At 36.3% G+C, this 27,124-nt stretch overlaps 1 protein-coding gene and 1 pseudogene across 1 annotated transcript in view; one reads left to right on the forward strand and one right to left on the reverse strand.

Moving 5' to 3' along the window:
* The window catches only part of C10H10orf67 (chromosome 10 C10orf67 homolog), a 132,274-nt gene that overhangs the window by 86,214 nt on the left and 18,936 nt on the right, over positions 1-27,124 (forward strand). Inside the window, exons 11-16 of the mRNA XM_040277984.2 lie at positions 12,865-12,945; positions 13,139-13,207; positions 13,900-13,979; positions 14,054-14,119; positions 18,692-18,779; positions 27,019-27,099. Coding sequence (XP_040133918.1) covers positions 12,865-12,945; positions 13,139-13,207; positions 13,900-13,979; positions 14,054-14,119; positions 18,692-18,779; positions 27,019-27,099 — 465 coding nt within the window. The remainder of the gene's footprint in view (positions 1-12,864; positions 12,946-13,138; positions 13,208-13,899; positions 13,980-14,053; positions 14,120-18,691; positions 18,780-27,018; positions 27,100-27,124) is intronic.
* LOC120887393 (dnaJ homolog subfamily B member 6 pseudogene) lies at positions 4,163-5,427 on the reverse strand (annotated as a pseudogene).

Raw genomic sequence — 27,124 nt, forward strand, 5'->3', positions numbered from 1 at the left:
AATGACCAAATGGAGAGCTTGCTGCAGGAACTTTTTACATCAGTCATTTAACTTATCTCATTAATCATACTTATTTTTTGAAATCTGTGTCATTTGGTGGGAACAGGGCACATGGTGCACACAGCGGAGCACTCAGTGATAAACTGAGTGTTTAGCCAGTCTGAAAAACATGATATGAACATTGCCGTCTGATTTCTATGTATGCAAGATTTCACAACATAAAATTTGTGTTTGTACAGTGCCCTTGGGTAACGTTTATTTTTTGATATCTGTAAAACGTTTCAAATACTGAGGTTTCACGTATCAAGGTTAAATTTGATTCCCAGGTTTTCCTCCCCCTCCTAACCCTACCCTAAGTAATTAGTTAATTAAGGTTGCACCCAGTAAATGCTTCCCTGGAAGACTTCTGAGCTTCCATGAGTTAACCTGGTCTATATGGATGGAACATATGGTGTGTGCTTAGATCTGCAGAAAGCATCAGGGCCCTTCTGTGTGGGAAATGGGACAAGGGACAAAGTCAATTGTGTTCCCATTCTTAGAGTTCTCGCAATAAAGCAATTTGTCCAGACAAAAGACTTGAATAAAAGCTCTAGAATATTGTTTTTAACATTCAAGAAATGTTCAGTAAAATATTTTTTGCCATCATTTTGTGATTCTGACCATGGTCAGCCTTCAAGCTAGTAATTTTTTAGAAAATTATTAATTATAGGAGATAGAATTATTATTGTAGACTAGGCAGGTAAAGGAAAACTATTGCCTTCTGAAATTTACAATTCCTCTCCATGCCACACTTTTGTTTGGTTAAATTGCACATGAAATTTAAAATGAACTGTAACAGAAAAGAAAATAATAGAAACTGTTCATTGTTTGATTATTTCATTCTTTTGGCCTGGCCTGATAAATCAAGCTGTTAATGGTTTTTCAGAGCAATGTGAGAAAGGCAGCCCTTTGCTCATTCTTGATCTGGCAACTTTGAGCAACTGAGTAATACAGAGAGAGAGAGAATGATCTGCACGCATGCGTGGTCCTCAGAGGTTGTCAAAGGTGCCTTCTGTATTTTGGTGGACTGTGTTGACACAAAAATTTCACTTATCATACTGGATTTTTGTTTCATTAGCATAAATAACTTGAAAATGTGGAGATAACTGAAATAACACACCACAATTACTTGTTTTATTTTAAAATCAAAATTTTCATTTGCCACATTTAAAGTGAATTCATCTTTAGAGTCTGATCTCAGAGGCCAAAATTGAAAACCTGAGCAATATCCTATTGCTCATTTAAGATTCAACTGAAAGGTAAATCTTATATTCTACATTGTTTTATTCTGGGATCAATGTATGTGTGTATATATATATATACATACACATACACACATTTATATAAGTATATAAATGAACTAAAGTAATTAAAATAATGATGAATTAAGTTTATACTTTCTAAATATATTTGGAGCTGAAAATATCTTGGTGAAAATAATATTTAATATTTGTTGCACAAATGAAAAAATATTATTTGTTAAACATCACTTGAGGGATTTTGTGCTTTTTCTCTTCTTTATTTTGCTGAAAAACAATCATAACATTTTATTTGTGAAGTTCATATTATTTTAGCATAATTTAAATTAAGGACTAAAGATTTTGCTCTGTAAGTCAGGAATAGATAAATCTGAGATTTGGATAATTTCCCATTTTTCCCCACATACTCTCAGCAGTGGGCAGATGCTAGGTTCTGACTGCATGTGACATTGACTGGGTGGTAACATAAGCGTCATGCTGGACACACAGGGACCCATTTTACCTCTTGTGACATGGTGCTGCTTTGTTCCACTTATCTGGGGTTCAGCTGTGGGTTTTGCTCCAGTTCCCACTGGGAGCTAAGGCTAGCCCTGAACACTAGGTCATTTGCCTAGTCTTGGGTCTTTCTCCCCAGAAGACTGAGCATTTGACATGCTGTCACTCATCCTGATTGCCATTATTGCACATGCCAATGCTGCTGCTTGGTGCTGTATGCTGTGAACTCTTTCGGTATCAATGTTTGCCAGAGCCAGGCCAAAGATGGCTGTACCCTTCTGACGCTGGCATTGGACTATTGGCCAGTCATTTTAAATCCAGTTCTACCAACTTGTCAGTTTCTCCAATCCTGGTGTCTTCAGCCCTAGATTCTTCAGGTCCCACCTTTCCAACCTGGAAACTCATCAATAGACTTTAAAATACAACCCATATTTTTTCTTTAGGAGTGATGATGGTTGTTAAACTTTTCTTCATTTAATACCCTGTTTGTGTTCTTTTCCTTTAATGCAATCTCTGTCAAGGCAACTGAACTTGAGCTGGGCGCTGTGGCACACACCTGTATTCCCAGCAGCTTGGGAGGTTAATGCAGGAGGAAAGTTCAAAGACAGCCTCAGCAATTTAGTGAGGCCCTGTCTCAAAATACAAAAATAAAAAATGGGCTGGGGATGTAGTTCAGTGGTTAAGCGCATCAGAGTTCGATTCCTGGTATCAAAACCAAACCAAAACAAAACAGAAAACTGAACTTATTAAGGTTATTTGTTTTGCTTTACTTACTTATCACATATTACTTCCAATTTGTATATCTGAACAACCTCAGATAATTATTAATATCTCACTGAACTGATTTAATTCTAGGTAAATACAAAGAGTTAAATTTTATTAGCCTGTGCAGCTTAATTAAGGAACAAAGGCACACACTTATTTAAGCTTCAAAACTCGTTAAAATAGCTTGAGGATATACTTCACCAATCTCAGCGTGGGAATCATTTCTCTATTGAATGTATACATACACACACACACACACACACACACACACACACCTCAGTCACCAGATTAACTGAAGTCCATGATTCTCATCACATTAGTTGCAAATAATTCCTTTTTCTCTTCCTGAACTGGAATGGAAAATGAATTTAAAATTGCAAAATAGAAAAAAAGAATCATCTATACCCAATGCCATGAATGTTATGGACTCCACTTGACTCAGTGATTGCATATATACAGTATGCATTTAAATTCGTGTTACCAGACCTGGACATGAGCTTAAACAACCTCAAGTATAAATTTGAGAATATGCAAGTGGATTCCAATCAAAATATATAACATTTCTATCTGGTTCACATTAAGTAAATCATAAGCATACTTTCAAGATGATCTTAAAAAAAAGATCTTAAAAAAAGATTAGAAAGACATCAATATAAGGATTGAGATTTTTTATATAACCATTGGAAGAGTTAGGAGAACAGAATCTTAAAAAAACAACAGAAAATATTTTAGACTGAAGTACTTCTCAACAGCTGGTTGAGAAGTAGTCAATAAAAATCTGATGCACCGGGCTAGGGTTGTGCCTTAGTGGTAGAGTCAGTAGTAGAGCGCTTGCCTTATATGCATGAGGCTCTGGGTTCGATCCTCAGCACCACATAAATGTAAAATAAAGATACTATGTCTACCTAAAACTAAAAATTAAATTTAAAAAAGCTGTTGCATGTATAACTAATCAGAACAATTTTTTTTCACATTTCTTTTCTTTTAAAACAAATGACAAAGACCCAGTTTACCAGCTTTTTTTAAACCTAAGGCTTAACATTACATATTTAAACAATTGTCAAAACTTTACTAAGTTGCCAGCATTCATGCACAACTAGAAAACATCCTTAAAATTTATATTAAACCAGAAATGTATTACCATGAATGCATTAATATCTTTCATTACTAAATACTTGGGGAAGAAATATTTCTATAGGTGACTCATCCTGGCAATGTTAGCTCCCAGCAGGCTGAAGTTGGCTTACATGTCAAACACAATGGAAAGCAGATCCATGCTGATGTTAGGATACAATCTTGTAGTAGCACTACTCAAAGTCAAGGCTTACCTTGGATCACATTTAATAAAAAAACAAAGTGCGTACAGGGATTACAACAATTTTAAAGACAAAAAATATATATACGGTCCTATTGTGTGGTCCCAATAATAAATTCAAAAGTCTATGACACATAGGGGTTCCGACGAGCTGTTTGTAAATACTCTAGATTAGGTACAATTATATTAAAAGTTAAATTCATCTGAAATCTTTAAAAAAATGTTCCTGTTAGTCCTCAAATGGTGCTTTTTTAATAGTTTAACATTTCTGTTAAATGAGTGCGTTGAATTACTTGTTATCCTGGAGTAGCAGCTGCCCCTTACCATTTATCATTAAGGACTTTAACTGGCCTTCTTCTTCAACTTGTACTCTTTCTTCATCATTCTCGACAATTCTTGTTGTAGTGATTTTTCTCCCAATTACTATGTTGGTAGAAGTTGATATAGATTTGAAGTTACCCAACCCAATGCCGCCATATGATGTAGAAGAGAATGAAGTAAGGCCACCGTGATCTAGTGACCCAAGTGAAGAAAATCCACTTCCAAATGATGGAAATCCGCTGAAAGCAATGAAACACAAGCCCGTGCCTTGGTTTCTGCTTCTTCAGGGACCCCTTTAGTTCCCCCAAAAAATCTTCAAATGGGTTTTCAAAGAAGTGGCACAAAAATAGGTCCCTTTCACCAAAAAATTTCCTGAAGACCTCACTGGGTTCCAGATGTGAAGTCAAACTCAAATGGACTGTCACAATGACTTCCACCCCCACCTCCACCATTTAAGCCTTCTTTGCCATACTTATCATAGATGCCCCCTTTTTTGGCATCTGATAACACCTTCTATGTCTCAGCTACTTGTTGGAATTTTCTCTCTACTTCTTCTTTATTCTCAGGATTTTTCTAAGCTGGATGCCACTTTAGTGCCAGTTTCGGATATTCCTTTTTCATCTCCTTGGGTGAGGTATGTCTCTGCAGCCTAGAACTTCATAGTAATCCGCCTTGTTTTAACAGATTGTTGGAACAAGTCCGAGGATACAGCAGAGAGGACAAGGTGGGCAGCCAGATCCTCACGGTGCCGCGAGGTTGTGCTGGTGGCATATGCAGTGGCTCCACGCCTAGAACAAATTTTTTAAAATTTTTTAAAATAAAAAAATCTACTTCAATTTGTTAGGAACCTCTGGAACTCTCCCACTAAATATCTTAGTCTTCAGCAATAGTCTTTTTTAAGAGCCCTCCAAAATGCTACTATAAAATTCATATCTGTCCATGCATCTTGCTCCAAATGCCTTTGGATAATCTTTTCTAATGTTTCCATCAAAGGTACAGTTTTATCCTTCAAAAACATTTAAAGTTTATAATATAGATATTTTTTGAGGTAACAAATTGATAGAATTTGTCTTGGCAAGATTGGTATTTGATGCCAATTAGACCATTTCTGAAGGTTTAATTGCTTTCTGTAGGTCTAAGTTTCTGTCTGGTATCATATTCTCTTTTGGTCTGAGGGCAATAAATTCTTGGTTGTTGCTTGTGTCTGAAAAATAACCTTTATTTCACCTCCATTTTTGAAACCGATGTTTATGAGCATAGAAGTTTTGGTTGGGAGTTTTGTTTTCTTATAATAGTTTGATGACATGACTACATTGTCTTTTGGCTTACATAGTCTCTGACAAAGAAGCCTGCTGTAAATTTAGTTTCTGTGTCTATAATGTATCTTTTATTTTGGAATAACTTCAAGAGTTTATCTTTGCTTTCTCTTTATCCTGATTCAGTTTCTTGAATTTGTAGCTTGCTGTCTTTCATTAACTTCTGACTATAATCTTTAATTACACCTTTGCCTTCAAATACAATCATGTATCACTTAATCATGGGAATATGTTTTGAGAAATGCATTGTTAGATGATTTTGTTGCTGTGCAAACATTATGAAGTATGCTTACACAAACTTAGATGATATAGGCTACTCTATACCTAGTTCATACGGTATATACTATGATATGGGCAGCACCCCCACCATGAACCAAAGTATCAGTGAAACCCATGACACATGACTGTGTCTATGTTAGATTATTTGATATTTTTACAGAACTCTTTTATGATCTGCTCATTCACTTTGAGTTACTTGTTTTTCTCTATTTCAGTTTGTGAAATTTTTAAAAACTCTATCTTCAAATTCAGGAATTGTTTTCCTCAGCTGTATAGAACCTATGATAAGCCCTCAAAATTCTTCATTGTTGTCTTTTTTATTTCTAGTTTTTCCATTTTACTCTTTTTAACATTTCCTGCCTCTCTGATAAAATTCAGGTTACTTGGGTGTGAGGTCAGCTCTCTGATGAGTTCAGCTGTCATTTGGACTTTTCTTACTGTTTGTGTTGAAGTGCCATTTTTTGCTTTCTAAGTAGAAGCCAGACACCTGAAATTTTTACATATAAAACATATGAACATATCCATATTCACTGTACAAAATTGGCTCAAAAAAGAAATCCTGCCTCCCAAAGATAGCCATTATAAGCCTCTTGTGGCCTTTCTTTTATACGAGTGTTGTGACTTTGCACTTTCAACACAATCTGGGGAACATTGTTCCATGCCACTTAATATCTATAAGCAATTGTGTCCAATATTTCAATCACAGAATTAGCACTATTTGCTTAACCAATCCCTGTCAATTTACAAGTACCCTGCTGAGACACAATTTCTGTTCCTTTGCTATATTATACAATGGCTTCATTATCTTTAATTTCACCGTGGAAGTATACTTATTATAGTTTTTAGATTGGATAATTTAATAGAAGATGTGTATGCTACTGCTATGTATCTGATTATCGTCAGTGAAAAGAACGTTCAGGAGGCTCTGGGATTGGATGAGGAGAAAAGCCCACTTGGACTTTTGTAGTCTATTGGATCTTCAGGAAGACACATTTGAGATTTGCACAAAGCCCAGACAAGCATGGATCCTACATGGCTTCACATTTTGATCATTCTACCAAAATGATTCAGAGCTCCTTGGCAGATCTGCAGTAGAATCCATGGAGCACATCGAATGAGGAAAGTCTTGTCCTGTTTTTGAAAGATTTCCCTAGGTTAGTGATTTTGTTGGAAAACTCAAAAGTCATAACTTTTTTTCTGACTTTCAGCCTCTGTGAGAAGTGTTTAATGGCACACAGCCTCATCTCTTATCCTCAATGTTCCTAATTCTCAAGTCTCTTCTGCCCAAATTTTAAGAATGCAAGGCTGGGTCTCCTCTTTCCCTGTGTTTCTAACTCTTCCTTCTTAACTCACTAACCTCCAAGCATGGGGACATTATTGGTGTTCAAAAGTAGCTGTTTGTTGGAAGGCTAAAAAAGAAGTTAATATGAAAATCAAAATTAGTGACTCTTTTGGGAGGGAAAAATCATCTTTTTTATGATAAATCAGGAAGATTGTTTTGATAGTAATATATTTAATACTTTAAAGGGAAAGAAACAAAGAAGCAAAATTACTTTTCACTTAGTCCAGAAAGAATGGCCAAGTTATGTCTAAATGGATTCTACTGTCAGTTAGAATCCATTTAGACATAATAGATTAATTAAAAAGAAACAATTAAAAAAAAAGAATGGCCACAATTTCAGAAGAGGGATGGTCATATAAAATAAGAGAAATAGAAGAATAGAATGACTCTTGATAAGAAAAAAAGAGAACAGAGACGTGAGAATATGGTAAGGAATATGGTATCTCTTACAGTAGTTAATAAACATAATTGTGCTTCATCTGTTATTACAAACCCAGACTATTGACTCCTAATTTTAGATTATTAATTTTTTTAAAAAAGTATCCGAAGTGTTAACAAATGTAAGAAGCACAGACTCCATTATTAATGAATCTTATGAGCTTTTAGTTATAAATCTATGTAAATTCAAAATACAATGAGAAATACTTATCAGTTATTCATAATCACAAATTTGATATTGCCTTTATGATTATTTAATTTACATTTTCCTACTTTCATATTAACATTGCTATTCATATCCACCTCCATCTATTGTTCAGCAGTCCAGTGTTTGCACCTGTCAATGAGGGACCACATAAAGACCAGCATGTGTAGTCCAGAGAAAGTGGAATGTCAGCAGCTGACAAAACAAAATGACAGTTTCATATGGACAGAACCAGGATTTAATACAACGCGCTGTAGCAAAGGGGAAAGTTCAACTCAAACCACAGAGTAAACACTCTCCTCGACCTCCTGTGCTTTTTTCTTTATTCCTGTATCTTTTCAAAGAAAAGAGATGCTATCTTCATCATTGTAATTGTATTGTCTTTTGGAGAGACCGAATAACCGTTTGCTTTACAGAAGACAGGCTTTGAGCAGTCTTATCTGTAATTATTACATAGTTGATCATTACTTGGGAGTCAGAAAAAAAAGGAAGCTTTAAAACTCAAACTAATTTTTTAAATTTTAAATTTTTAAATTTTAAACCCAAAGTGAATGGTATAAGATAAAATTGCCTTTCTACATGAAAACAGTTTGTTTGCCAATTTGTCTTCCTAATTTTCTAGGAATTAATGCTTTAAATTCATGGTAAGTTTTTTCTTTTGGCATACTAGTAAATGCCGCCCCCCCAAAGGTTGGGGCTGGCTCCTACCCCAATTATTTCCATAGAAAACTGTTAACCAAATGGCAATGAACTTGGTCTGTCCCAATTATTTCCATAGGAAACTATTAACCAAATGGCAATGAACTTGCTCTGTGTTCCTTGTGCCCTAGGCAGACAGGCAGTTCAAGTGAGCTGTGTACTTTGAGAAAAAATAAGGCAGAAGGATCCCAAAGAATGCCTGCCTCATGTCTCATTGAGGACCTCACCTTTCTCAGGGCTAAAACAGCCAATGATAACAAAGGCTTTGTGTCACTTTGTGGGTAAATTGGTTGTGAGTGCCTAAGGCACTTGGGAAAATAGAGTCACTATGCTGGTGGTGATGAGAGAGATAGTGTGTTCTAGGAAGTTTGAGATACTCTGTATACAAATAAGGCAATATTTATTTGGGTAGTTCTAGGACCATCAAAGTCATCTCCAGAATTGTGGGTACTGGCAGAGTAGGAGTTAGAGTAAGAGAAGTAGGGTTTAGAGCAATGCTCAGGGCCCAGGTTTAGGATTACACCAATCCAAAGGAGTCTCCTATCTGCCTGGGATAAATCAAAACTATAGGTCTGCCATGACTGGGGACATATTTCCATTCCTGACTTTCTACTTTTCTCTATCTATAAATTTTATGAACTGCCTTATCCAGGGTGCTTCAACAAATAAATTGATGATTTCCAAATTATATCTCTGAGATTATCTCCTCTCCAAAATTCTAGGCCCTTATCACAGTTGCCTATATGTCTTCCTCTGAATGGGTCACAGGTACCTGAAACTCAGTGTTTGAATCTAAATTTACCAATTCTTTTCCATTAAAAAAAAAGCACTCAAAGTTGGCCCTCTTCCTATTGTTTTCCTTATTTTAATGAATGGTATCATTCTCCATCTAATTTTACCCAAATGAGAAATTCCAGATATCTCTCTTCAGGCAAAAACCAAAAATAAACAAAAACACTTATAAATTCTACCTCTTTTATTTCTCTCAAATCTTTCTCCTCTACTTCCATCCTGTTTTGTTCCCTATTGTAACTACAGTGCTTAGAATAATTTCTGTACATTGTAGACATTCAGTAAATAATTTGTAAATGGAATAACAAAGAGAAGAGAAAAAGCACTTGGGACTGTAGGAAGCAGATAATTAAGGAAATAGACAGGAATTTAAGAGGATTTTTATCAAAAATATTTTGGAAGACATTCAAGAGAATCTTTCATCCATAAAGCAAGGACAGACAGCTATGAAAAAGGAATAGTCTGAGCAAAAGAATAGTTTCTTGGAAATAACAAAGTTTTTTTAAAGAAAAGACAACAAAACAAACAAAGTAATAAAATTGACATAGCTTAAAGCCTAGTTAATAATCTGGAAAATAAAGTAAGGAATCTTGGGAAGATTCCTTACTTTATTTTCCAGATTATTATATAATATTATTATATTATACATAATACATAAGATTCCTTATGTATTATGTATTTTGCCTCTACATAAGGCAAAATAGCAGACAAAAATTTTAAGAAACACTTAAAGAATAGAGACAAGAGGTCTAATACCTCAAATAGGATTTTCTAAAAGCAAAATAAATACAATAGGATCAAAGCAATAATAGAAAGAATAAAAGAACATTTCCATGAGTCCAGGAGGAAAATAATCCAAACATTAATATCCAGATGGAAAAGACCACTAAGTGCTAATCGAAATTCAAAAACAAGAAGCAGATTGCCATATTTTATCAAATCTCAGAAGACATTGATTATAAAATGCTCCATTATTTTATGTAGTCCTTGCAAGGAAAAACTGTTGCCAGTCAAGCTATGACATTGATAATAATTGTAAGACATCTCAGTATCAGAGAAACTAAGTTGGGGAGAGAATATGTTTTTGTTAAATTAAGGAAATAAATACTCACTGGTGAAATTTTAGTTCTCCAAGAATTTAAAAGAGAAAGGAAAAAATAGTTTAAATGCAATGGGGAAAAAAAGGAGATTTACATTCATGTTCTCATCAGCAATACTAGTTGTTATAAAAAATTGAACAGTTTCCAAAGGGAAGAAAAAATAGTTTGAGCCCTAGGTCTTAAAGTCTTTGAACCCTAGGTTCTAAGGTCTTAGAACCCTAGGTCTTAAGTTCTTATACCCAGCTAAACTATCAATTGATCAGATAAGAAAAATAAATAAAGTTTAGGTTTGTGTTGTGTTTTATTTTGTTTTGTACTGGGGATTGAACTTGGGGGCCCTTGACCACTGAGCCACATCCCCTGCCCTATTTCGTATTTTTTTATTTAGAGACAGGCTCTCACTGAGTTGCTTAGTGCCTCTCCATCGCTGAGGCTGGCTTTGAACTTGTGATCCTCCTGCTCAACCTCCCAAGCTTCTGGGATTATAGGCATGCACCATGGGAGTGGAGGTGGGGGTTGAGCAGGTGCAATAATGCACACCTGTATAATCCCAGCAGCTGGTGAGGCTATAGTAGAAGGATCTTGAGTTCAAAGCCAGCATCAGTGACAGTGAGTTTCTAAGTAACTCAGTGAGACCCTGTTTCTAAATAAAATACAAAATAAGGCTGAGATGTGGAGGGCCCCCAAGTTCAATCCCGGTACCTCCTGCTCCCCAAAACAAAGAGTTTACCATTCATGAAACCTGCATGAAAATTAAAAAAAAAATACTGTAGCCAAATATAAAATGAATGAAACATGCAAGGTGATAATGGGCACAAGAAACAAGGGAAACGGAGAATGACTCAAAAGCAAGGGAAGGTAGAAAAAAATAAATGTTGACACATGCTCACTTGGAAGAGTCTGGCTTTGATAACAGGTGTGCACTCCCTTTCTCTGGGATCCAGTTACACTACTTGGTTTTATGGGAATATGAACATATTGTAAATGCTATTTATTAGACTTCCATTTTTATAATCAAAGAGATTAATAAGGCATGGAGGTTTTATACACACACACACACACACACACACAATGTAAAAGAATAGCATTCCTTTGAAAATTGAGAGGCAGAGGGAGAAAAGAGTATTGAAAAAGAAAAGAGAACAAATAAATTTCCCAACATGGAATTCATAAGTCAAAATATTATGAATGTAATGCACTCCACTATTGTCATGTATGTAAGAAATTTTAAAAAGTCAAAATATAGAAATTTATGAATATTAGTCATGATAAAAGTAACCATATTAAGGGCTAAACACACACAAACAAAAAATGGGCATATGGAATAGAGAGAGGAGATAGAAGATAATGTAGACACTCCAAATTCCTAATCTCTGTTGTAAGGGAGTCCAAATAAATGTTATTATTTATTTATAATAATAATCATGAGCAACACTGAAGGAAGGGGCTAAGGGCAAAACTCAGTGGTAGAGAATGTGGTTAGCATGCACAAGGCCCTGAGCTCAATCTCTAGCACCAAAAATAAGAGCAAGAAAGAAAGAAAAAAAAAAAACAAAATTCTTAGCTTCTGAGAGTTGAGAGTTTTATGTTGGTGTATGCTATTGGAATTTTATTTTTAAAATATTCATATGCATTTTCAATCATTAAACATAAAGTAATCTAAATAAAGGAATAAATAGGTTGGTCCATAGAGATAAATGGTAGTATATATGAAATACTCAGTACAGAATAGGCACTCCATAAATTGTAGCTTTTATGGCTGTTATTACAAATTTTGTTATTTGTCTGTGTGGCAGTAGATGACAACTGGATTCATCTCTGCCTGCCCCTTTTATATTTCATCAGACATATGGAGAGTTGGCTCAAAGCTTCACTTGTTGCCTTGTAGTAGCCTAACACATGTCTCAGAGTTTCGGCAGACCTATTGCAATTACTTTCTTCTGGTGTTTTTTTTCTGGATCTGGCCTCCTTCTTCCACTGAATTAAGTCAGTCTCTGAATCTCATCATTTTCCATTTGTATTTCATTTAATCAGATACTGAATTCCATCTGATTCTGCAATTTCTATTAAAACCTCCCACACATATACACCTTTATATGTGTAAGTTTGTGAAGGTTGAAGAAGGTAAGTGATAGGGAGAGGTAGCTTCATTTTACATGGAGCATTGAACATCTCCCTGGGCACTGATGACCAGCAGTCCGGCATACACCACCCGCCCTGTGGTTTTGCAGGGCACATTTCCTACCTTCACCCCAGCCCTCACTCTGATTGCTCAGGGGAGCTCTAGGTTCCTTTTCCTTTATGCTGCAGAATCCTTGAACCCCTCTTTCAGACCCTCCTTGACAGAGCCAAAACCACCCAGAGTGGCAACATACCAAAGGGCCTTCCTTGTGGGTCACAGAACCTATTCAGAGAGTGGTGTGGGGATAGTAAGTAGCAACTTTTCTCTGTATTGTAAGAAATAAGGGGATCATTAACCAAGATGTTTTTTTCTTTTAGCAAACTAAAATCTCACCTAAGTTTCCTGAGGATTCGGTGGATACCCAACGTGAACCCTCCAAAAGAAAAAAAGATGAAACGGTAAAATTTGACCTATCACTGCAGTGAAACACATTTTTTTTAAAAAAACAGAAAAAATTGTTTTAACAGTAGCAAAGAACTGGGGGATATGACTAGCATATTTTAAAGTCTCAATCTCCTTTCCCTAAAATCACATCTTGGTGCATTCATTTGAAATGTTGTATTTACCTTGGTTTATTTATTTATTTTTTAGGGTCAGGTTAAACATCTACCACCCACGAAGACGCAAGAAGAAAGGAAAGCGAAAGCCTCAGCGACGAGGGTATGATAAGCATTATTATTAACCTAGTTGTTCATATTGATTCTGGCTCTTCTTACAAAGTAACAATGACTTTGGAAGCTATCCTGTCTGTGAAGAGACAGAAAAAGTCAATTTCCTCTTTAGTATGATTCGGTAGCGCATTACTGCCACCTCCCCAAACTATCACTTATGACACGTCTACAAGTCCTTTGTTAGAGATTCATTCCTTTGGCTAAAATCTTTGTCCCCTTGCAAAAATATAAAGAGTACTGAAAAATGACTTAAAACCTTAGTGTCATTGATTCAGTCAGATCCTTTCCTAAAAAGTGTTTTGATAGAAATGGAAAGTAAGAGTGTGAGGGGGATGTTCCTGCCTATGAAGAGAGATGGAAAGGCCACAGTCAAAGAGGGGGGCAAAAGAAATGACTGGTGGGGGATGGGGGGGCATGATGATGAAGTTTGATTGCTTTGTCATATGATTTAGAACTGATTTCCTTTAAGTTAATCATTTCTAGGAAATGGAGGCATGGGGGTCTTAAATTCTTCTGGTTTATAGAAATTTGCAAGTAACTCTAACTCATGGTTTTCTCAAGTTACATTCAAAGGCAGTTAGAATATGCATGCTATTTAATAGAAATGGCCATTTCAGATCTAGGGAGAAACAGGGCATATTGTATATGTAATTGACTTTGTGGTTTACATTCTATTGAAAGGATGAAGGGAGAAGAATTTTGGAGATGCACGTGGAAACGTTAAAGGCTAATTTGGAGAATCAGAAGAAGAAATTAGAAAGGTACTGGAAAGGGCAATTCATTACTATTCCTTTGTAGCTAATCCAGCATTTAACTATCTGTAAATTTATTACAGATGTAAAAAGGAATCAGAGCAGATAAACAAAAACTGGGAGAGGAAATTCCATATTCTCAGGAACAGGTATGGTATGCAAATTCTATTTATAAAAATGGCAGTATTCGTAGTTTGAGGAAATTAGGAGCCTTACATTTTTCTTTACATATTTAATTAATGTTAAGTGCCCTCATATACTTTGAATAGTCAGAGTCACTTAAAAGAAAATTGTAATTTAAGATTATTGCATTCTCTATTCCAGTGTTTCAAGTTTAAAAGCTCAATAGGACAGGCAGACTCCCTTGATACCTTGTCTAATCAGATCCATCTAGTCATCTTTCTCTACAGAGCCAATAAGACATTTGCACACGAAATGTGACTGGTCTGTATCATGAGATTTTTTTATATATACTAGATCCTTTATTCTGTTATTTTCCTTTTAGCAGCAACTTCTTCATCCTTGGATGCATTTTTCACTAACATAATCATTTAATGGTTCTTCCTTGTATCATTGTCATCTTTTTTTTTAATGGTGAAAATGAAATTCTAAATTAAAGGGAGATCATTAGAGTAGAGGAAAGGAACAAGGGAGGGAGGAAGGGAGAAAGTTCTGGGGAGTGATATTAGTCAAATTATTTTGTTATTATGTGTGCATGTACAAATATGTAACAGCAAATCCCATCAATATGTACAACAATAATATAGCAATAAAAATGGGAAAAAAATAAAATGAACCTGTTAAGAATCTGATAAGGCAAATAGAAATGCCAAATAGAGAAAATGCATATTTTTTCCCTTTTCCTCACATATTAACGTTAAAAAATCCATGTTCTGTTTACCTGTTTCTTAACATAATTTCCCCCAGATCCCTTTCTTTATCACATGTTGGAATTTCCTTTGCAAGATTTTCAATAGTCAACCATCATCCAGATCATGACAGAATCAATACTGATGCGACGGAGTCAATCCAGTCAGTCTTGTGGCTCACACATGACTTCATGGAACCACGATGCCCTACGTGTGGGCTGTGTTTCATAAGCTCATGCTGTGTTCATAGCAATTCCTGTGCACATTACACCAAAATATTTAATCCAGGGTGGCACACCAGAACCCACAAATCAGAAACAACACTGGATGGGGAGCAGAAGCTCCTCTCCTTGTAGAAAAATGGTGTGCCTTGTGCTCCTAGTTGTGTTGATAACTGTTTTGCACTCTACAAAATATGTCTGTTAATATCTGTCTGATCTACGTCTTACAAGGCAGAATGTAGATACAGGCAAAGCAAAAGAAAACTTAAATATGCATTTAATTTCATTCTTCTGGACAAGGATTTGAACTCTGACGCTGAATAGAACATCTTTCCCTAAATAGTTTTGTGGGATTCTCTTTGATCCTTAAGATTTAGTTCATGTCTATGGGATTCATCCTAATTTTCAATAATTGTTTACAAAAAAATGTTCTGTTTCAGTTCAAATTGATTTGTTATTAACCAAGACAGTGACAATCATAGTTATAGTTTTGGTCTCTGCAGACTTTATGTTATTATATAAACATTTAGGATGGTAGCAAATATTAATCCTACTTTCTATATTTTTTTATTTAATCAACTAACTTGGGACACAATGGTATATGTCTCTCTAGTTGGTTGTTATCACTGGATTAATGCCATGTGATCTACATGACAACATTGAGGGTGTCTTTATACAGGGTTTGGCACCGCAGTATGGTAAGGACAGCCATGGACTTGTGTGTGCTAGAATGGCAATTTCCTTTCACTGTAACTGATTCTAGATCAGGGGCACTCTTTTTTGTTTGGTAGAGGAAAACCTTCTGCTTAGCCAGTCAAGGTAACAGTCCAATCCAATGATCTCTCAGTCGATTCATGATTTATATTTAGTTCCAGTCCATGATTTATATTTACCTCATGGTGAAGCTCCCTTTCCATGTCTGTTGAGTTGGTTCAATTTCCAGGAAGGCTGAACATAAAGAAGTGCTGTTGACAAGGATGGGGGCTGGTCCTTTCTCTTAGTGTGACCTGCCTGACATTTATCATCATTGTCATTTCTCTTAGCACAGATGGGTGTGACACGTAGGCCCAGGACCATATAGATCCCTACCTGGCTGACGTTAGAGTGATGGAGCAGCCTCTCCCACCTCCATGACAGGAGACAATCCACGTGCCTCCGCCTGAGCCATGCCCTGGTTCTGCCTGCTGCGCTGTGAGGCTGGCTGGTCTCACTTCTGCCCATCACACTTCCCAAATTCATAGAAAACTGGTACATGATTCCCCCCATGGGGGTTTCCCAGATGGAGACCCCCTCCTGTCCTCTTCTCCTCATCCTCAGGAGCACTGGACCACCATCCCTTCAGGTAGCTGACTATCTATGAGAACTTACAAACATGAAAGGTACAGGCCCACTCTGCTCATTTATTCTCTTCCTCCTCCCTCTCCTTGGAACTCATTGTGAAGCCCCTCATCATTAGATTTGGGAGAGGGTACATTTAGGTAAACAGAAATTTCACACTGTTCCTTACTTCCTCTTCTTTCCCCAATTTTCTGTCTTCTCTAGCTTGCCTCCTATGTCAGAGGACTATGATCAATTTTCCTGTTACACGTGTCTTCCCAGCCTCAGAAGTTTCACACCTGACAAACCTCAAGTCTTGTGTCTTTGTTCTCAGCCCACAGAAGGATAATAATATAGAAAAAAAAAGAACCAGGCATTTGAGTTCTATATATCTTGTTTTCACTTGAGTATACTCACAACACATTCATTTCGTCTTAAGTGAAATCCAGATTTCTTAAGAAATGCACAAGCCAAACCAAAATAACTCTGAACTCTTGGGTAGCCAGTGGCTTTTATAAGTCTTATCCCTGCCTCTCATTCCAGCTGTCTGAATTCTTCTCAGAAGCTAAGTCCAGGTAGTTGAGAAAATGGGATGGGCCTGGATTATGAAACTCAAGAGTGTTCAGAAGACCTAAGGCCCTGTGCTTCCAGAAATTGGAAATCCATTTGCTGATATCTTAAGAATTTTCTGTGTTCATAAAAGAGTTGAACACCTACTGTGCTTTCTCCTGTTGTCCTCGACAGCTGTTGGTGTCACAATCACACTGGCTTCATAACATGATTGTGGAGAGCCTTTTTAAATTCTAGGAGAGATTTGGGGGATAAAATGAGAATTATTTGTTGCTAGATGGTTTAGTAAAAATTTCTCTTTAATTGACCAGACTGAATGTTTTCTTTATGAGCAAAGTTTAAATGACTGACTGTGTTTTTGTTTTTGCTACTGTTTTGTTTTGTTTGTAGTGGTAAGAATCAAAGGGCCTCACCCATGCTAGGCAAGTGCTCCACCACTGAGCTACAGCCCCAGCTCCTGATTCTTGTTCTATTTCATTGTTTAAAGGCCTTGAAGACTATTAATTTTTTTCTAATTTCTTTTTAAATTTATTCATAGTTATATTTTTTCCATGAAATTGGGCAACTTGCGTAATTCTTCCAAATTCTTGTTAAAAAGTAATTCTTAAATGTAGGTATAAGTTTCCTATTGCTGCTGTAACAAGTGACCACAAAGTTTATTGGTTTAGAACAACAGCAATTTGTTATTTTATAGTCTGGAGGTCAGAGATCCAAAATGATTCTTACAGGGTTTAATCTGAGTTGTTGGTAGGGCTAGTTTCTTCTGAAGACTCCAGGAATAACAAGTTCTTTGCCTTTTCCAATTTTTAGATTCTTCTTGTCTCACTCCAATCTCTACTTTCCTCATCACATCGCCTACTCCTTATCCTCTCTGATCTTCCTGCTTCCTTCTTCTTAAGTCCCTGTGGCTACGTTGAAGCCACAAGATAATCCAACATAATCACTTCATCTCAAAATCTTTAACTTATTCATATCCACAAAGTCCCTTTTACCGTGTGAAGGAATACACTCAGGTTCCATGGAACAGGAAGTGGATGTTTTGGTGGAGGACAACATTCAGCCTACCAAAATTAATCTTTTAGCCACCAAATATTTATGCTTATCTCACATGCAGCATGCATTCACCCCATCTGAGTGTATTCCAAAGTCTTGGCCCATTACAGCTTCTACTCAGATCTAAAATCTCATCTGTGAGTCATCTCAAAGGTCCCCGTTCTCATGATCTAAATTAGGTATTGGTGAGGCTCTGGTTAAAATCCATTCTGGGACAAAATTCCTCTCCATCTGTGGACTGAAAACACACTATTTTCTCGCCAATGCAATGCATAATTTCTTCAATTTAAAATCAGTGAGAAGTTGGCCACTGCATTGTTTTGACATAATCTTTCATGATTTTCCTTGATTTCTGGTAGAACAAAATCTCCCAGGTTTATCTTGTACATTCACTGGCTTAGATCTAGAAATAGTCATTTTTGAAAGATGACCTGATTTATTTTAGTGAGAAATTTTTTTTAAGCCACAGTCTGAGCCATGGGGGGTGGCCCATTTTCATTAATTCTATGTCTTTTCAAAGAATAAAAATACATGATTTTTTTCAAGTAATAAGTTCATACTAATTTTTTGAAATTTTTACTTGGTAATATTTTTAACTTTTATTGCGATTCTTAACCACATTAACACAATACTTATTTTCTTTGCCCTATGAATTATATACATTTTAATTCCTTAGTTTTATTTATTTCAGCTTTCATGTCCTAAAGGATGAGATGTTTACTAGGCACACACTGTTTCGTCAGTTTGCAGTGCTCGCTGATACATCCTTCAATTATGTGGTAAGTATACATCATCTTTTATGCTATTGTGTCTTTGGATATATATATATCTGTCTTTCTGTTTTTATCGTGTATTGAACTCCTGTTATTATAGGCTCTGGATGTAGTGCATGCCAGTCACTCTACTACATGCTGAGGGCATAAGACAAAGTTCATAGACCCCAAGAGCTCAGTCTAGTGTGAGATGTAGAGGTGTAAACAGATTGTTACAGTGCAGTGGGACTGAGCTATAAGAGAAGCAAATGCAAATTTCAGAGATGGGGTGACTCATTCTAGCTGGAGAGTTTATTAGTCTGCCCATTCATGGTCATGAACACAGTGTTGGCAAATACTAAAACTCAAGGTTCAAGTATTCAGTCACTTACGACGGGGAAAAGGAGGTAAGTACCGAGTCATTCATTTTTACATTAGAGGTTGTATTAGCTTTCAATCACTATAACAAAGTACCTGAGACAAATTACCCATGTAGAAAGAGTTTTATTTAGCTTACAAAGTTCTGGAATTTCAAAGTCCAAGCTTTGGACAGAGTACAAGCTCTGTGGCAAGTGCTGCCCTTTGGCCATGTCATCTAGTGGCTTATACAATGTCAGAGCATATGTTGGAACAAGTGGTCGTATTTTGAACCAGGAAGCAGAGAAAATAGGAAGAACCAGGCTTACTCCTTTTAGGTAACCCTCTCAGGAGAACTCAAGGGGTTGCACAAGAACTACCTTATAATAGCACACCCCAATGATCTTAGAATCCACCTCGCTAACACCCCCCTTAAGGTCCCACCACCTTCCAGCACCACCCTTGGGACCAAGCCTCCAATACATAAACCTTTGGAAAGACACAAGTAAGCCATATCCAAACCATATCCAGGTCATCTATAAAAGCCCAATTCTGAATTAGAGTATTATTTACTTATTGCTTTCATTTTTAAATGTAACTGATGCCCAGTATAGAAACATATCCAATAAAATTCCACTAATAAGGGCTGAGAATATAGCTCAGTTGGTAGAGTGCCTGCCTGTCATGTGTAAGGCCCTGGGTTCAATCCCCAGCACCACCAAAAAAAAATCACTAATAAGTAAATCAGCATGATATAAACTCTCTGGAGCTTCTGCTATAATGCTAAGTTTTCTGAAGATAGACAAGTAAGGTTTGTAGGAAGGAACACAAGAAACAAAATATGGTTTTTTGCAGGTATTTTTTTTGTTTCAAGAGGTAAACAATTGAAAATATTTTTTCATTTAAGATTATTTTCTAAATTAAAGTTGCTGCAGGAGATCAAATAACTTGAGTACACTGGCAAGATAATGTTGAATTCATTGTTTTTTAACCAGCTTTTTACAGTAGTCTGTACTTTACTGAGGATTTTAATAATTGACTTCCCTGAAATGTTCCCGAACTAGACTACATAAATAGGAATATACATAGTACCTTTCCTCCCTGTTGGTTTTTCCTCTCACTGAAAGGTTACAATTTTAATGGGAGCAATATTTTATTTTAGGTATTAATTAAATATAATATGGGAGGGCCCATGAAAAGGCTGTGCCACTCAAAATCAGATTTTTCCATGATTATTATTGGCAAGATTTTCTGGTTCAGATCTGAATTATCCAGCCTTCACGAAACAGACTTCTAAATCTTAAAGTTATACCAGTTCATGTCCATTAGTAGATTCAGTCTTTTTTTCTTGAGATGTTGCCCTCAAATAACCAGGAAATTCATGGAGGAGGAATGGTGCTCTGTCTAGTCTGGAAAGCACCCGTGTGTCACTACTCACCGGGGGAAGGTTCATGAGTCTTTATCTGTATATCCACCCAGAGTATTGACACTTGACCCACTCAGCAGAGCAAATAGCATGTGTTTACGTAAAACAGATAAAGAGGGATTGAGCAGGTGTATGAGTGAGTTTGGGATAAAATAGCATTGTCCCTCAGTACCCTACACCATGTCACTTATCCACTCCACGGATATTTACTAAATGCAAAACGAACCAAGCACCATAGTACTTACTGGGTGATAGACTGTAAATCCCATGGGATCACAGATGGGTTTATCTTATAAACTGTTTTATTTGCAGAGCTTAGAATAGAACCTGACCTATAGACTAGAATAGGTTAACTTTAATAGAGGAACATCAAACTTTAAATTTCAAATTTGAATAAATTCTATAAAAAGGAATGACTTACTGTTGAGGTCTCTCTTACATATGATGAAATTCACAAATATTACACGCGTCATTTGAAGGGTTCTGAACTATGTAACCATCATCAAAAGTTCCCTCACGTTCCTTTCCACACAATACATGGTCCACATCCTCACACCTTTGAGGCTTTTGTTGCTGTTTTGGGTGATAATTGAACCTGGGGCCTCAAACATGCTAGGCAACTGCTATACCACTGAGCTACATTGTCAGGCCATAGTACATATTCTCCATCCTCTGGCTTATTTTACACAACACAGCATTTTAAGATCCATTCATGTCTTTGTGTGTATCTGTCACAGGTATTCTTCTTATTGTTGATTAGTATACTATTGTATTACCACAACAATAGTTACGCATGTAATATTTGTGAATTTTATCATATGTAAGAGACCTTAACAGTAAGTCATTCCTTTTTATAGAATTTATTCAAATTTGAAATTTAAAGTTTGATGTTCCTCTATTAAAGTTAACCTATTCTAGTCTACAGGTCAGATTCTATTCTAAGCTCTGCAAATAAAACTGTTGTATTATCCTTATTTCCTTGTTATAACAGCTTAGCTATTTCATTTAGGAACTATTGTGGAAAAAAACCACAATAAACATTCTTGTACAAGCCAAGCATGATGATACATGCCTGATATCTCAGCTACTCGGGCGTCTGAGACAGGAGGATTGCAAGTTGGAAGCGAACATTGGCAACTTAGACTTTGTCTCAAAAACAAAAAATAAAAAAGGGCTGGGGATGTAGTTTAGTAGTAGAGCACTCTTGAGTCCAATCCCCAGTAAGGAGAAGGAAAAAAAAGAAATTATCGCGTGAGTCATTTGTGAAAGTCTGTTTTCATCATTCCCAGATAAGAGCAGAATGGCTGAGACACAGGAAGCACGTACGTTGAACTTTATTAGAAATTGCAAATATTCCAAAGTAGCTATGTAATTTTACTCGCCCTCCACGAAGCCTTAAGAGTTCCAGTTGCTCTACATACTCCCCAACTTGATATTATCAGTTTTTAATTTTTAGCAATTTTATTTTTACTTTTTTAATATTTTGTTCTAGTTGTAGTTGGGCACAAGACCTTTATTTTATTTTTATGTGGTGCTGAGGATTGAACCTAGCGCCCTGCGGGTGAGCGCTCTACCGCTGAGCCACAACTGCAGCCCCAATTTTTAGCCATTTTAAATGGTGTTTCATTGTAGTTCTAATTCCCGTTTTCCTGATGTTGATGGTGTTGAACATCTTTTCATGTACCTACAGAGCATTCTTAGGTATTTGTGAAGGGTCTATTCAAGACTTTTTGAAAAAAAAAGTTGTGGGACAATACATATAACAGAAACATTGCATCTTGACCATTTTTAAGTAGACAGCTCATGTGTTTTAAGCACATTCACATTGTTGTACAACCAAACCCTGGAACTCTTTTTAAATTTTTTATTAGTTTTAATTAGTTATACATGAAAGCAGAATTCACTATAGTACATCATACATAAATGGAATATAACTTCTCATTCTTCTGGTTGTTCATGATGTAGAATATATGTACAAAGGGTAATAATGTCTGATCCATTCTACTGTTCTTCCTACCCCCATACTCCCTCCCCTCCCCTAAAGTTAACTCTATTCTTCCTTAGCTCCTTCCCCTTATTGTGAGTTAGCATCTGCATATTAGAGAGAACATTCGGCCTTTGGTTTTGGGGATTGGTTTATTTCACTTAGCATGATATTCCCCAGCTCCATCCATTTACCAGTAAATGCCATATTTCATTCTTTTTTTAAGGCTAATTAATATTCCATTGTGTATATATACCACATTTTCTTTATCCATTCATCTTTTGAAGGGCAACTCAATTGGTTCCATGGTTTATCTATTGTGAGTTAAGCTGCTATAAACACTGATGTGGTTGCATCACTGTGATATGTTGATTTTAAGTCCTTTAGGTATAAACTGAAGAGTGGGATAGCTGAGTCCAATGGTAGTTCCATTCCAAGTTTTCTGAAGAATCTCCATACTGCTTTCTATAATGGTTGCACCAGTTTGCAGTCCCACCAGAAATGTGCGAGTGGACCTTTTTCCCCACATCCTTGCCAACATTTATTGTTGTTTGTTCTCGATAACTGCCATTCTGACTGGGGTGAGATGAAATCTTACAGTAGTTTTTATTTGTATTTCTCTAATTGCTAGAGATGTTGAACATTTTTTTCATATATTTGTTATTCAGTTGTATTTCTTCTATGAAGTGTCTGTTCAGTTCCTTAGCCCATTTATTGATTGGGCTATTTTTGTTTGTTCACCTTGCAAAACTGAAACTCATTAAACAACAACTCAACTCCCCATCTCCCATCTATGTACTATTGTCTATTTTTAATTGTTATTGAATGCAGGGGGGTTTGTGGTGTTTCTGGGGTTTTTTTATTTGTTTTGTTGTTGTTTTTTTTCTGGGTACAAGTCCTTTGTCTTCAAAAATTAGAAGTTTTTGAAGACAAAACTTACCTTTTTTTCCCTGTGTCAGATTGTATTTTCTGTGACCATGGCTGTACCACACATACCATGGGTTCTTTTTTTAATATAGTTGTGTTTTTTCTTTTTCTCATTGACTTTCCTGGTTCCTTCATTCTAGACTAAACCACTGTGTACATCTGAATCTATTTCTAAACACTCTGCTTCATTCTGCTGGTTTATTTGGCAATCCTTTGGCCAAAAACTTACAGCCCAAATTTATAGCATTTTGTAAATCTTAAACTCAGGTACTGTAAAACCTATTTTATTCCTTTGTTCAGAATTGTCTTGTCAGTTCTTTTTGAATCAGCAACTCTAGTCCTTAAAAAAAATTGCTATGATTTTTATTGGGATTTTGTTGGATTTCTGTTTCTTAATCTCACTAGCCAGTGCTTTATCACATCTAGTCTAAGTAAATCTATGACAACAATTTCTTTTCAACTCTTGAGGCTTTGCCCCATGGCAAACTAGTAGACATAGTTGTCTGGCAAAGCATCAGTATTTCATATATAATATGCTTCATGTATAGTATATGTTATATATTATGATGTTCTTTCACTCAGCTGAGTTCTTGCTATATAATTCCAACTAAGGCCCCAAATTTATAGTGGAATGGGGATCTGCTGCTAAACTGTATGCCTGTGGTGGGCCCTGGGTTTTGACCTCCTGTTGAGTCCTAGGAACCTTTGACAATCCTTTCACATATTCACTAAATTTGTCAAATGCCCTCAAAGTGAATGGGAGCTACAGAATGGAAGTCAGAGGTTTCTACCTTCTCTTAGCCTTATACCTGAGCTTTTTTTTTTTTTTCACTAAGGATTGAACCCAGGGGGTGCTCTACCACTGAGTTACATTCCCAGCCCTTTTTATCTTTTGAGACCAGGTCTCCCTAAGTTGCTGAGGCTGGCCTTGAACTTGTGATTCTCCTGCCTCAGCCTCCCAACTCTCTGGGGTTACAGGCGTGCACCTCCATACCCAGAAGACTTGAGTGCTCTTGATGCTTTTCATCAGCTTATGGCTACCATGAAGAATATAAGAAATGGAGTCTTATTTGCATTTCAATTGAGTTTTATTTGCATTTCAGTTCTACTCCTGTATTTTATTTACTTATAATTCTTCCTTGTCACATCCATAATTCTCTTGCATTTGATCTCAGCCTATTTGTTATCAGATCTTCTATCTTTGTTTCCTGGAGGTGGTATAATCTTGTACTTTATTGTCTAGGTCAAAAATCTTAATGAGTTTTTTTCTTCTAGGTTAAATAATAGACCATTTTTTAAAAATGTATACGCTTCCTATGATTTCTGAATATTGTTTTCTTTCTTTCATATTACCTGTTCTATTGATTCTGTTCTCCTCCTTGTCAGGATAAGATAAATGGAAATCCAGGGTTGTCCTTGCTCAAATCTCCCTTTCACATTTATAGCTGGAAGGCAGGTCCATGTGCTCAGCACCTATTCCTATCCCTAATTTGCAGAGTTTTACATTTTCAACCCTGACATTAAAAGGCTGTATCTTCCACTAAGAGTATGTAACAACAGAAAAAGAACTTAAATTCCCAGCAATCATACATTTAACAGTGGCTTTTTATTGTTGTTGTTGTTCTGTTTAGTTAAACATGACAGTAAAATGTATTTTGACATATCAAATATACATGGAATATAACTTCCCATTCTTGTGGCTGTACATGATGTGGAGTTACACTGGTCATATATTCAATATGAACATTGGAAATTATGTCCATTCTACTCTCTTTCTATTCTCATTGCCCCTCCCTTCTCATCAGTCCCCTTTTCTAATCCAATGAACTTCTATTCTCCCTTCCCCACCCCCCTCCTGCTTTTTGTGAGTTAGTATCTGCATATCAGAGGGAACATTCAGCCTTTGGTTTAGTGGGGATTGGCTTATTTCACTTAACATGATAATCTCCAGTTCCATCCATTTACCAGTAAATGGCATAATTTCATTTTTCTTTATGGCTGAGTAATATTCCATTGTGTATGTATCACATTGTTTTTATTCACTCATCTGTTGAAGGGCACCTCAGTTGGTTCCATAGTTTAGCTATTGTGAATTGAGTTGCTATAAACATTGACATGGCCACATCACTGTAGTATGCTGATTTTAAGTCCTTTGGGTATATGCTGAGAAGTGGGATAACTGAGTCAAATGGTGAGTCCATCGCAAGTTTTCTGAGGAATCTCCATACTGTTTCCCAGAGTGATTGCACCAATTTCTAGTCTTACCAGCAATGTATGAGTTAACACTGGCTTTCTTTACTATTTTCATGAAAGACAGGAAGGTAATTGGGTAAGGAGTCATGAGGACATTCTAGATGGGATAGAACCATGGGAAGGTTCTAAGATGAAGGTGTGCCTGGCACCCAGCTTTGCTGGAGCTGAAAGTAAGAAAGTAATGTAGTAAATTGTGGTCAGAAGGGTCACAAACTCTGATTTTTGTAATCCAAGAAAAATTGGGAACCCTGAGCTATGCAAAACACATTATATGAGTAATATATGCAACTCTTCCATTTGTATAAAAGTATAGCAATACAATTATGTACAGTACCTACTACTTGATAATGATTATAAATGACCTCAATAAAATAGGAATTGATGGTTTAAAAAAAACCCTGAGCTATATGTATGAACCTTAGACTTATTTTCCATAAGTATATTTTATGTTCTAAGATTCTTTTGACCTGCACAAATTAAATGTCATTTACTTTGCACTACGTGATATTGGTGACAATTCTGCCTGCATGCTGCTGCTTCTGACCTCCTAGAAAAAAACGAAATTTTTTTGCCTATTCAGTTCTTGGCAGTCGGGCCACCATTGCTGTCACTTCCAGTAGCTAGGTGGTACTGGAAAGGATCCAGTGGTTCCTCACCAATTACAAATATAGTTGCTGTTCCATATCTACAGGTAATTAGTTCCAGGACCCCAACAGACAACAAGATCCTTGGATGCTCAAGTCCCTTATTTAAAATGGCATGCTATTTGCTTATAACCAGTATACATCCTCTTGAATACTTTAGATCACCTCTAGACTATTTATAATATCTAATCCAATGTAAGTACTATGTAAGTAAATGGCTATTATACTGTATTGTTTAGGAAATAATAACAAGAAGAAAGTCTGTATGTGTTCAGGAAATTGTTGCTGTGTTGATTTTTTGAGGGGGGGTTGTTTTCTTTTCATTGTTGCTGTTGTTGTTTTTAGTGTTTTCTACTTGTGATTGCTTGATCTACAGAATCTGAAAACAAAGAACTTGTGGATAAAGAGAGCAGACCTATAATACATCCCAAGTTGAAGGGACAAGCAAGAGAAAATAGAATCAGAAGAGTCTGAGGAAAACATGTTTCTTGGGTTTTTTTCCTCAAAATAGCCTGAATAAAGAAGGGGGGGAGTCCTTCCCAGCATTGATTTAAAGAAAAGGATTTCTCCATCCATCTTTGAGAAAATTGGAGTTATGAGCATAGTTTTCATATCTAAGTTAATTGAGGGTTGATCCCCCTTGATTCCAACAAACATACCTTTTGTGTCTTTCAGAGAGTGAAACCTTTATTTGTGCAGTCTAAATTAAACTTGGAAGAAACCGCATCTTCTTCAAGTGATTATCATTTGACTTTGGTAGGAAGATTGTTTTTCCCTATTA

This window comes from Ictidomys tridecemlineatus, chromosome 10 (genome assembly GCF_052094955.1).
Source record: "Ictidomys tridecemlineatus isolate mIctTri1 chromosome 10, mIctTri1.hap1, whole genome shotgun sequence".
NCBI classification, from domain to species: domain Eukaryota; kingdom Metazoa; phylum Chordata; class Mammalia; order Rodentia; family Sciuridae; genus Ictidomys; species Ictidomys tridecemlineatus.